This window comes from Perognathus longimembris, unplaced genomic scaffold (genome assembly GCF_023159225.1).
Source record: "Perognathus longimembris pacificus isolate PPM17 unplaced genomic scaffold, ASM2315922v1 HiC_scaffold_5933, whole genome shotgun sequence".
NCBI classification, from domain to species: domain Eukaryota; kingdom Metazoa; phylum Chordata; class Mammalia; order Rodentia; family Heteromyidae; genus Perognathus; species Perognathus longimembris.
The window spans coordinates 737,982-749,575 of record NW_025961415.1 but is presented as its reverse complement, the minus strand read 5'-3'; the positions used below and the strand labels follow the sequence as shown (position 1 = coordinate 749,575).

Here is an 11,594-nt window from a genome sequence, read left to right as displayed (position 1 = left end):
AGCTTTGGGTGGCCACATCCATGTCCAGATCCCCATGTTAGGGAGCTGTATTTGCACGGGACTAGACAGGATTCTTTTTCCTTGCACTCGGGAAGTTGCTTATCTAGATTTGGGTCATCATGATCTGGCACGTCCCAGCTGCCTGCAGCTAGGTCGCACAGGTCCACTATTAGGTCTGGCCACCAGGTTCCTAAGGGGGCTTCTTTAGTTGCTAAGACAAGGGGTTTTCCTCCTCTTGGGGTGATCTGCCAAGATAACTGGAAGGGCTGGTGAGGGTTAGGATTAGCATCAGCATTAACTTGAACAATAAAATATGAAAGTAAAAAGTAAATGATCATAATAGTAGCACTATTCAGTCTAACTTTCGTTTCTTGAGGCGAAGGCGGAGTGGCTGGTCTGGATGTTTGGAGACTTCCCATGTTTCTCCACGAAAATCCTCGTCCAACGCGAAGGGGTCAGCTGGTTTGGCGTGGGAGTAGTGAACCCAGGCGGCGATGCCGTCTACCTTGAGGGCGGTGGGAGTAGTCAGCAGCACTACGTAGGGTCCCTTCCACCGTGGTTCTAAGGAGTTTGGGTTGTGTCTCCGAACGAACACCCAGTCCCCTGGTCTAAATAAATGAGGGGTAGGGACAGAAGCAGAATCATATAGTGCCTTAAGTTGAGGCCACACATTCTTATGCACAAGCTGTAAATGATTAAGTTTACATAGAAATTCAGTATCATCTAAATCTGCAAGCAATTCAGTCTGAAGGCTAGGAACAATGGGCGGGGGGTGCCCGTACATTATTTCAAAGGGAGTGAAGCCAAGCTGGTAAGATGAGTTTCTTACTCTAAATAAGGCAAAAGGAAGGAGCGACACCCAATCTGCGCCAGTCTCTAGGGCCAATTTAGTCAAGGTCTCTTTTAGGGTCCGATTCATTCTTTCTACCTGCCCTGAACTCTGGGGTCTATAAGCACAATGTAATTTCCAATCAGTCCCCAGTGCAGTGGCTATTCCCTGACTTACTTTTGAGACGAAGGCCGGTCCGTTGTCCGACCCAATGGAGGATGGGAAGCCATACCTGGGTAAGATTTCTTCCAAGATCTTCTTGGCCACCACGTTTGCAGTTTCATGTTTTGTTGGATAAGCTTCAACCCATCCTGAAAAGGTGTCTACAAAAACTAGCAAATATTTGTATCCAAATTTTCCAGGTTTAATTTCTGTAAAGTCTACCTCCCAATACGCACCTGGCCTGCTTCCACGAAGGCGGCTTCCTTTCATAATTGGTTGAGCCGCTGCATTGGTGAGCTGGCAGGCTTTGCAACCTTTGACAATGTCCTCAACAATTTGGTTTCCCTGTCTAATTTTTACTTTTGAGTGGCGAAGCAAGTCCTGCATTCTTCGGGTCCCCATATGGGAAGCCTGGTGGATTCTCTTGAGGATCCCCTTACCTAGTTCTTGTGGCAAGATAAGTTTCCCTTCACACGTTCTCCACCAATCACTTTTTCCTTCTTTGTCCGGGGGTTTGTGGGCCATAGGAATTTTCCTAATCCATTCTAGGTCCTCTTGAGAATATTGGGGCACGGGAGGCAGAGTCCGCGGCCCTGGATCCGCTAGGGTTAATATTTCTGTTCTAGGTTGGAGAGCCGCCTCCTTGGCTGCTTGGTCTGCCAAGTTATTTCCTTTAGTCACTAAATCAACTCCCTTTTGATGTCCTGGACAATGCATGATAGCAATCTTGGCTGGTTCCCAGAGGGCCCGAATGAGATTTAGAATCTCTTGCTTGTTTTTAACAGTTTTTCCTTCAGCCGTCAGTAACCCTCTCTCCTGGTAGATAGCTCCGTGAACATGTACGGTAGCAAACGCATACCGACTGTCCGTGTATATATTTAGTCTCTTTCCTTTCCCCATTTGTAGGGCTTTTGTTAGGGCCACTAGTTCTGCTCTTTGTGCAGAAGTTCCCTGGGGGAGTGCCTCTGCCCATACTATCTCAGCGTCCGTGGTGACTGCCGCGCCTGCGTACCTTTTTCCTTCTCGCATGAAGCTGCTGCCATCGGTGAACCAGGTGTGCTCAGCCTGTGGTAGCGGTGAGTCCAGCAAGTCAGGCCTGAGACTATGTGCTTGGGCCAGGATCTGCTCGCAATCATGCAGAGGCGCTTCCAGGTCCGGATCCGGCAACAAGGTAGCTGGGTTTAATGCTGTTGGTACGCAGAAACTGATACGCGCGGGGTTAAGCAACAAGGTTTGGTAATGGACCATGCGGGCATTGCTCATCCATCGGTCGGGCGGTTGTTTTAGCACCCCTTCCAGAGCGTGTGGAGTGGCCACAGTTAGATTTTGTCCCAAGGTCAATTTGTCTGCGTCTTTCACTAAGAGGGCTACTGCGGCTATTATTCTCAGGCATGGGGGCCACCCAGCAGCAACAGGATCCAATTTCTTGGATAAGTAGGCGACTGGTCTTTTCCAAGGCCCAATTGGCTGGGTGAGCACCCCCTTTGCTATCCCTTTATTTTCGGCCACAAATAGGGTGAATGGTTTATTCACATCAGGTAGGCCTAAGGCAGGGGCTTCTAGGAGGCTTTTCTTAACTGCCTCAAAGGCCCTTTGCATTTGTTCAGTCCAGTGGAACTCTGGGACATTTTTGGTGGCTTCATATAAGGGCTTGGCCATTTCAGCGAACCCAGGTATCCACAGCCGGCAAAAGCCCGCTGTTCCTAGGAACTCTCTGACTTGCCTGGCTGACTTTGGTACAGGAATTTTTAGTACAGTCTCTTTTCGTGCTTCTGACAGCCAACGCTTGCCTTCTTTTAGTATGAAGCCTAAGTAGGTGACTTCAGATTTGCAAATCTGTGCCTTTTTAGCAGAGGCCCTGTAGCCTAGATTGCCAAGAGTCTTTAAGAGCCTAGCTGTCCCTTTCAGGCAGCTAATTTTGTCTGAGGCAGCTATCAGCAAATCATCCACATATTGCAACAGGCTTATCTCAGGATTTTTAGAGCGGTACTCACTCAGGTCTTCATGCAGTGCTTCGTCGAAGATGGTGGGCGAATTTTTGAATCCTTGAGGCAGCCTGGTCCAGGTCAGTTGGCCGCTTATCCCAATTTCAGGATCATGCCAGGTGAATGCAAAATAATTCTGGCTCTGTGGGGCTAAGGGCAGGCTAAAAAAGGCATCCTTTAAATCTAGCACAGTATACCACACGTGGCTTGGTGGTAAGGAACTCAGCAAAGTATATGGATTTGGAACGGTTGGATGAATGTCCATTACTCTTTTGTTTACTTCTCTCAAGTCCTGTACTGGTCTATAGTCATTGGAGTTAGGCTTTTTGACGGGCAGTAATGGAGTGTTCCAGGCTGACTGGATGGGTTTTAGGATTCCCAATTCCAACAATTTTCTGATGTGGGGGGTGATCCCTTTCTTTGCTTCTAGTGACATGGGGTACTGGCGAACTTTTACTGGGTCAGCTCCAGCTTTGAGTTCCACAAAGATTGGAGGACGATGTTTTGCCAGTCCCATCCCCCCAGTTTCTGCCCATGTCTGGGGAAACGCCTGTAACCACTCTTTTTCTGGAGACTCAGGCTTGAGATGTTGGTATAGCCTATACTCCTCTTCTAGTTTGCTAGTGATTAATATATTTACAGGCTTTCCTCTTGAGTCTGTTACCAAAGCTCCGTCACTTGTGAATTGTATCTGAGCCTTCATTTTTGTTAAGAGGTCACGTCCAAGCAATGGGTAGGGGCAGTCAGGAATGACTAAAAATGAGTGGGTTACCCGGCCCACTCCTAGGTCCACTGTTCTTCGGGTAGTCCATTTATAGGGTTTGGTGCCAGTTGCACCTTGCACCCATGTTGTTTTATTGGACATCGGCCCTCTCGGGGCTAGTAGTACTGAGTTTTCTGCTCCCGTATCCACCATGAACGTGACTGGGCTCCCCTCCACTTTCAAAGTTACCCTAGGCTCAGGGAGGGGGTCTGAGCCCCGACTCCCTCAGTCGCTGTCTTCAGCTAGCTCTAAGGCCGGCAGCACTCTGGATCCTACTTTCTGTTTTCTCTCCTCCTTTCTGGCTAGTTCTGGGCAGTCCTTGAGCCAATGTCCTATCTCCTTGCAATAGGCACACTGGTTTTCTCCTACTCTAGGTTTTCTAGGATGAGGCTTGAATTTTCGTTCTCTAGTAGGAGACGAGGATCGTCTAAAGTTTCCAGGTTGCACAGAGGTTAAGATTTCTCTAATGTCTCTTCTGTGCTGGGCTTGCTGCTGTGCTAAAATTCTAGTCTGTTGTGCTTGTTGCTGCTCCAGGATCCTAGCCAAATTCTTTTCTTTTTCCCTATCTCTCCTTTCGCGTTCAGCTTCACGTTCCCTGTCCTTTCGCTCCTGTCTCTGCTCCTCTGTCTCTCTTTTGTTATAGACCTTCTCCGCCACTGCTACTAAGTCCCTAACAGATTTTTCACCAAGCCTGTCTATTGTCTGCAGCTTTCGCTTTATATCCGGGGCAGCTTGATTTATGTAGGTGAACATAACAATCTGAGCGGATTCCTGAGTTTCAAGATCGTAGGGAGTGTACTGGCTAAAGGCTTCTATAAGCCGCTCAAGGAATGCTGCCGGACTTTCATTTTCTCCCTGCCTCACATCATAGACTTTGGCCATATTAGTAGGTCGGCGAGCCGCCGCCTTGAGACCTGCCAACAGAGCCTGGCGGTAGATGAGGAGTCGTTCCCTACCTTCAGCCGTGTTATAGTCCCATGTTGGTCGGGTCTCAGGAAAGGAGACTGAGATCGCGGCAGGGTCTGTGAGGGGCGCTCCGGTTGGGCCGGGGACAAGTTTCCGGGCCGCCTCTCGGATGCGACTCCTCTCCTCGGTGGTGAAAAGAACCTGTAAAAGCTGGTTACAATCATCCCAAGTGGGTTGGTGAGTGAAAAGGACAGTTTCAAGCAAACGAATCAAGTCTTGGGGTTTTTCAGAAAAGGGGGCGTTTTGGGTACGCCAGTTGTATAGGTCACTAGTGGCAAACGGCCAGTACTGGAATTGCTGCTGGCCATTCTCATCCACGGGACCCACGGGGCGGAGGGGAAGGGCAGTGGAGTTGTGGGGAGGCGTAATTCCCCGGCGCCGTCGGGTTGACTGGGCAGGACCCTCTGGTGCGGAGGGGGCTGGTGGCACGTTCTCTCCTGCGTCTTCATCTTCCTCCTGTATTTCAGGCGGGGAGGGTTGGAGAGGAGAGTATGGAGGAGGAAAGATTTCCTCCTCCACGTTTCCCCCTTGGAAGACAGGCGGACGCGGCTTCTTTTCTTCTTTGGTGGTTTCTTTTTTTTCCTGCTTTTTCTTCCCCCTGTGTCTTGTTAGTGAATACCTGGATGAGAGAAGAGGCTGGGGGGGACAAGAAAGCATGCACCCAGGCGGGGCCATCTTCTTCAACCAGTGCCCTCCAAGTAATTATATAAGGGACTTGGTCTGGATGCCCACTAAGCACATTATAAATTTTGGCCTGTAAAAGTGCAATTTTAATTATATTAAAACTTCCTTCAGGAGGCCACTCGGCGTCCTCAAAGGTGGGCCATTCTGATTTACATAAACTTATCCACTTTTCTTTCTTAACATCTACACTTCGATTATGAGCAATTTCCTTAACCTCCTTCCAATGGGCTAAGGTTAATTCTAGGGGGTTAGATGGCACATTACCCATGGCTCTGGTCAGGTGTTCAATCCAGACAGCTACGAGAAACACAACAATTACAATAACAAAGAAGGTACCAAATACACAGGCCTGAGAAAATAACAAGTTACTAGTAGGTTTTGGAGATCTCCCAAGTTGTCCCCCTACCTCCTGCGATGATGCAGAAGGAGTGGACTCAAGTTCAAGGTGGGCGGACTGAGCCTCGGTGAGGAGACCCTCTTGGTCAGTGCCGGCTAGGAACCGGACTGATTTGCGCCCTACAAGTATCAAGGCGGGGTTCCAGGGGTCCCCCTTCAAGGATGGAGGACCTGGGACGTCTCCCAGTTCCCCCAGGGTTGTCGATGAGCGCGTCCGCTCGACAGGCCCCTAAAAAAAATGAAAAAAGAAAAAAGTACAAGGTGGAATGGCCGGCTTCCTGCAAGAAAATGAAAGTGAAACACACACAGAGACAAGGGACAAGACAAGACAAATTAACAGCGCTGTTTCTTACCTTTGGGGTCTGGGGTCTCGGGGGTCTTTGGGGATCCCGGACGAGCCCCCAACTGTTGTGCCCAAGCCCTAGAAGACCACCAAGAGACCACCGAGAGCCAGACGTTCCGAAATGCAAAAGCAAGGCAAGGCTTTATTAGGCGAGCTGCAGCCCGGACCTCGTCCTACACACCGACGCAGCGGAGGTTAGGAGGAAGGCCCTGAGCAAAGTTTTACATGGGTATTTAAAGGGAAAAACCACAAAATTACATAAACCAGGTGCAAGCAGGGTTGAGGTGCAGGGACAAATCTGATTGGCTCGGGGCTAGGGGCTTCTAAAATTTGATCAGAGGACATTTCACACGTCTATAATTGGTTGGCGGACATTCCAAGGCGGTCAGTGTGACCGGAACGTTCCCAAACCAGTTGGGCCATCTGGGAAATGGGTTTTATGACCTATTGGTTTCGGCGTAAACATCTGCACAAACAATCTTATTCCTGGAATCTGTACAATGCCTGGCTAGTTTCACCATAAACAAGTCATTTGCTGGTTTTTACGTATGTGCTGGGTTGTTCTTAGCTTAACACAAACAACAAGATGGTTGCTATTTCTCTTAAGATGGAGTTTATGCTATTTCTTTTAAGATGGAGTTGTCTTAGCCCTTCATCATCAATAGAAGAGGCATCTGGCAATTCCTTTTGAAAAGCTTCAAAAACCTCCCTGTATAAGCTTTGTTCACTTAATGTACCATTTAGTATGGCTCTATCTATAAGCATTTGTATATCATTCCATTCACATTCAGAGGCATTATATTTATAAGGTGTTACACAGACATGACTAGAATTCCAATCACAAGTCAAAAACAATCGTTGCTGTAAAGCCAAATATTTCTGTCCAAGCCAAAACACTCCTCCTTTAACAGCTTCTGTCTCATCTTGAAGGTAGGCATTTACTTCCAGCAGATGTTGCCACAGATTGTGGGAGTCCTGGTGCCACTGCACCATAAAGTCATGAGTTTGTACAGATTGTCTCAATGCGGCTTTGGATACTGCTGCAGTTGTAGCAATGGCAATCAGTCCAACGAGTCCTGCAATAATCAGTCCAATGGCATGACGACTCCTCTTCAGAAGCCGCTCGAAAAACGGCATTACTAGTCTTTGTACAGGTCCTCCAGCCCAGGGATGATGCAAATGAACAGGAACCCAAAGGGAGTTGCGCTGGGTTAAAATCATGATCCTATCTTTTTTTTTTTTTTTGCCAGTCCTGGGTCTTGGACTCAGGGCCTGAGCACTGTCCCTGGCTTCTTCCCGCTCAAGGCTAGCACTCTGCCACTTGAGCCACAGCGCCACTTCTGGCCATTTTCTGTATATGTGCTGCTGGGGAATTGAACCTAGGGCCTCATGTATCCGAGGCAGGCACTCTTGCCACTAGGCTATATCCCCAGCCCCATGATCCTATCTTGACTAAAATTAAAGGTGACATTGTTATTCAAGCCAGTATACTATTTACAACTTATGCAGGTAATGGCATTCTTAGTTATGTTTATGGGGCCGACCATTAGTACTTGTGGAAAATGAACACAAGCAGAGATATTATACGTCTTTACAACTGTGAAGTTGTAGGAGGCCGAGGATCCTTTAGTTCCTGAGTAAGTTCCATTGGCCAGCAATACAGGAGCCAGAGAAGCTGCTAATTTCCAGAGATGACGTTGTGGAGGAAATAGCCTGTTCCCATGGGCAAGAGCAGGCCGGGGGTCACTAAAGCCTGCTCCAAACCACCCTAAAAGCTGTTTAGCAGACATGGCATTGGACATATTCATAGATAAAGTAGGGTCACAAGATGAGTTATATTCAGTGCAGTTTTTCAGCCACACACCAAAAGGTCCCAAATCATACCAAGTATGCTGGGATGTATTCCAAATAGTTGTAAAAATTCCTTGACAATTTTCCCAACGTCTTTCAGTAAAGTTCAGGTTCAGATAAGTAAAACTGTCACATTTAGGCAGGCCAGCAGGGCTGGGATAATTATCTAATTTATAAGTATACTGTCCCACAGACCAGGAAGACAGTCTAATCAGCCGAGTTCTACTGGAGTTATATGAAACTCCGTGCTGAATCCAATATTGATATCTAAAAGGGTAACATGGGGAATGGCCTTGACAGATAGCTTTAGAGAACTGAGAATAAGAGAAGTTAAATGATCTTTCCTCTTCCATAGGAAAGACTGGAATGCCAGACCCATAGAGGGAGAGAGTAAATTAGGAATAGATGTAAAAACAGAGACAGGGGCTTTTGTCCATAAATATGGATGTAATAAAGGAGGGTTAGAAATATAGGCCCAATACATTACCTCTGATGTAGCCCCTACAGGTTACCAGTGCACACCTGTCCATTTGAATGGCCTTATCATTTGAATGAGAATGTCTCACCCCCTTGATGGACAGAGGGGTGTTTGTTGCTGGATCCACTGGAGCAGGTGCTAGAAAGATGGGCTGTCTCCTGTATAAACATAAGCATACCCTCGCCCCTGGGTTAACAACTCCCTGGGGACCCAATCTAGCCCAACCCCCAATCTATTCCAAACTGGCTGCGGTTTGTTTTGCATAGGCGGAGCTAGGAAGTGTTGCTCAGCTCTTGCTAAAACATCTCCTTGAGGCAAATTTAAAAAGTTAAGGACAAATAGTGCTTCTGCAATAACAGCTCGGGCTGTTTTATAAATACTTTTCATAGAAGTTGCATATCCCTCAGTACTATCCATACTCCCCCTCTTTAGTTTTTTAATTTGTGTTTTTAATGTATAATGAGCTCTTTCTACTATCCCTTGACCTTGAGGATTGTATTCAATTACTGTAACATGAAAAATGTTATGAAATTCTAAAAATTTTCGTACTTGTTTACTGGAATAAGCTGGTGCATTGTCAGTTTTTATTTGAGAAGGAATCCCCATGACTGCGAATGTTTCTAGTAAATGTTGAATGACATGAGTCCCTTTTTCCCCTGGTAGAGGTGTTGCCCAAGTAAAAGAAGAATATGTATCAATGGATACATGCACATATTGTAAGCGTCCAAATTCAGGGATGTGTGTTACATCCATTTGCCAAATTTCGTTAGTACCATGGGGAAGAGTTCGCAGATGCAAGGGTCTGCAAGTAGGACAGTTAGCAATGATTTGTTTAGCTTGTTTAAAGGGAATTTTATAAGTAACATGTAAATGACCTGCATTAGAGTGCCGGGCAGCATGATCTTCTGTTGAGGCAAAAGAGACTAAAGCATCTACTTTAGCATTACCATATGCCATAGGACCTGGCAAATTAGAATGAGCTCGAATATGGACTACATACAAAGAGTGTTGCCTCTGGCGCAACAGGTTCTGTAATTGTTTAAATAGTGAACCTAGTGGGGGTTTTATTTGAGAAATAACAACAGAGTATATATTGCATAAACATGTGCTGCATAAGCAGAGTCAGTAATTAAATTGAAAGGTATCAAGAAATTTTCCAGAGCATATATAATAGCCTGTAACTCATTTTGTTGTGCTGATTGCCAAGGAGTAAAGAAAACTTGATATTTATCTTCTGTCCAAAAAGCACATTTGTTATTCTTAGTACCATCTACAAAAACATTGGGAGCATTTAGAATGGGCTCAGAAAGTAAAATATTATCAATAACATAAGTTTGTCTTTGAAAAAATTGCCAAAGAGGACTAGAAGGTAAATAGTATAAAATTTCCCCAGTGAAGCCATTTAAAGCCAGAGGGAGAAGATCAGAGGTTTGTAACACAAACTCAAACTGCTGTTTAGGTATAGGGGTGATAAAGAAGTAGGCGTCTTGCCCACTGATTTGCAGGCATCTTTTATGGCCTTGCATGATAATGAAACTGATCATCTCCAGATAGGTGGTTAACGTTTTGGAGAAAGTGTGTTTGGTATAAATCCATTCCAAAGGCTTACTGTACTGAGCTAGCACCCCTGTAGGGTAGTCTTTGGTGAGTAAAATTAGCAACCCAATAGGGGCAGATAGGTCTACCCATGCTAAGGAATTTTGAGCCAGGGCCTTTTCCACCAAAGTAACTCCTGACGTGCCTCATCAGTTAATTCACGAGGGCTATTTAAATCTGAATCTCCTTGAAGAATGGAAAAGATTATGAAGCCAGTTAATGTCCCTGGTAACTTTTGAAAATTATTGAGAGTTTTTAACTCTTCAGTACAAATTTTTATTAATTGGGGGGTAATTACTTGTCTTCTAACTAAATATCCCAGATACTTAAATGGTTCTTCTGTTTAAATGAATTTTATCAGGGGCAATTACTAAATAATACTGTTGAAAGTCTAAAGGCAAAATTGAAAACCTGTAAAACAAACTGGAGTAGTAATTAAACAATCATCTTGATAGCCATAGTTTTCCTATATCCAACTTAAAACAAACATTTTAAATTTCATATCTCAGAATACATTTTTTGTCTCAAGTCTTTTACCAAGCCTGGTTGTATTAGAAGAAATCTGGAGCCTAGGTATCACCCATTGCTTCATGCTGCTTGGTTTTCACTTCCAAATTTCTTATCTAGAAAGGCATTCTAAAGCCTTTTAAAGTAGAGGCTTTCACACCTTTACCTCAGCCTGTATTTGCATAGAAAAACTGAAGCCCAGGGGGCACATTGCCTCCTGGTTGTCCGTTTTAAAAGAGCCATTTTCCTATATACAGAGAGTTAATGAAAGTTGTGTACTTCTATCCCCCATTAGTTTATATTCTTTAAAATATTTACCTGATTATATGTGACTTAAGATAGTTAATCTTACTATTACATTAGAGTTTACATTTATAAAATTTAGTACCTGATTCATTAAATTGATACCCAAAACAATTGTAACAAGAGTACACTTAGCAGTGTGCCCCAGAATTATAACCATGAGATTTCAGAGTTAGCATATTTGCCTTATTAATACACCCAAATTGCAAAACTGTACAGAAATCAAATTATATCAGGTAAATAAACTTTTAAGTCTCCTTTAAGATATCCTAATTTTAATGCATCCTAAGGGGCAGTTTTTAGAAGTATCAGTACCATGAGGTTTCCAATGTTTACCTGAAAACAAAAGAAATAAAAGAAAGGCCTCCATTGGCCTGTCCTATAGAATGGGCCTATCTCCATCCTACTCCTTAGAGCTTGATGAACTGCCTTGGGGCCAGCTTGCCCTCTCCCACTATGAATGGACGCCACCCTACGGCTGCCCCATCACGTGGATCGACTAAACTGCACTTTTGTCAGTTTACCCCTCACTACTGAGGATAGGCTCAAGGGCCGATGCTAAGTTCTTATTTATTTATTTATTTATTTATTTATTTATTTAATTTATTTAATTTTTTTTTGGCCAGTCCTGGGGCTTGGACTCAGGGCCTGAGCACTGTCCCTGGCTTCTTTTTGCTCAAGGCTAGCACTCTGCCACTTGAGCCACAGCGCCACTTCTGGCCATTTTCTGT

At 45.1% G+C, this 11,594-nt stretch overlaps 1 protein-coding gene across 1 annotated transcript; it reads right to left on the bottom strand.

Moving 5' to 3' along the window:
* Positions 1 to 352: 352 nt before the first annotated feature.
* LOC125345605 lies at positions 353 to 5,657 on the bottom strand. The gene is given in 3 exon segments (XM_048337689.1): positions 353 to 4,109; positions 4,158 to 5,161; positions 5,325 to 5,657. Coding segments are annotated over 3 exon segments (5,094 nt in total).
* Between the last annotated feature and the right edge of the window lie 5,937 nt (positions 5,658 to 11,594).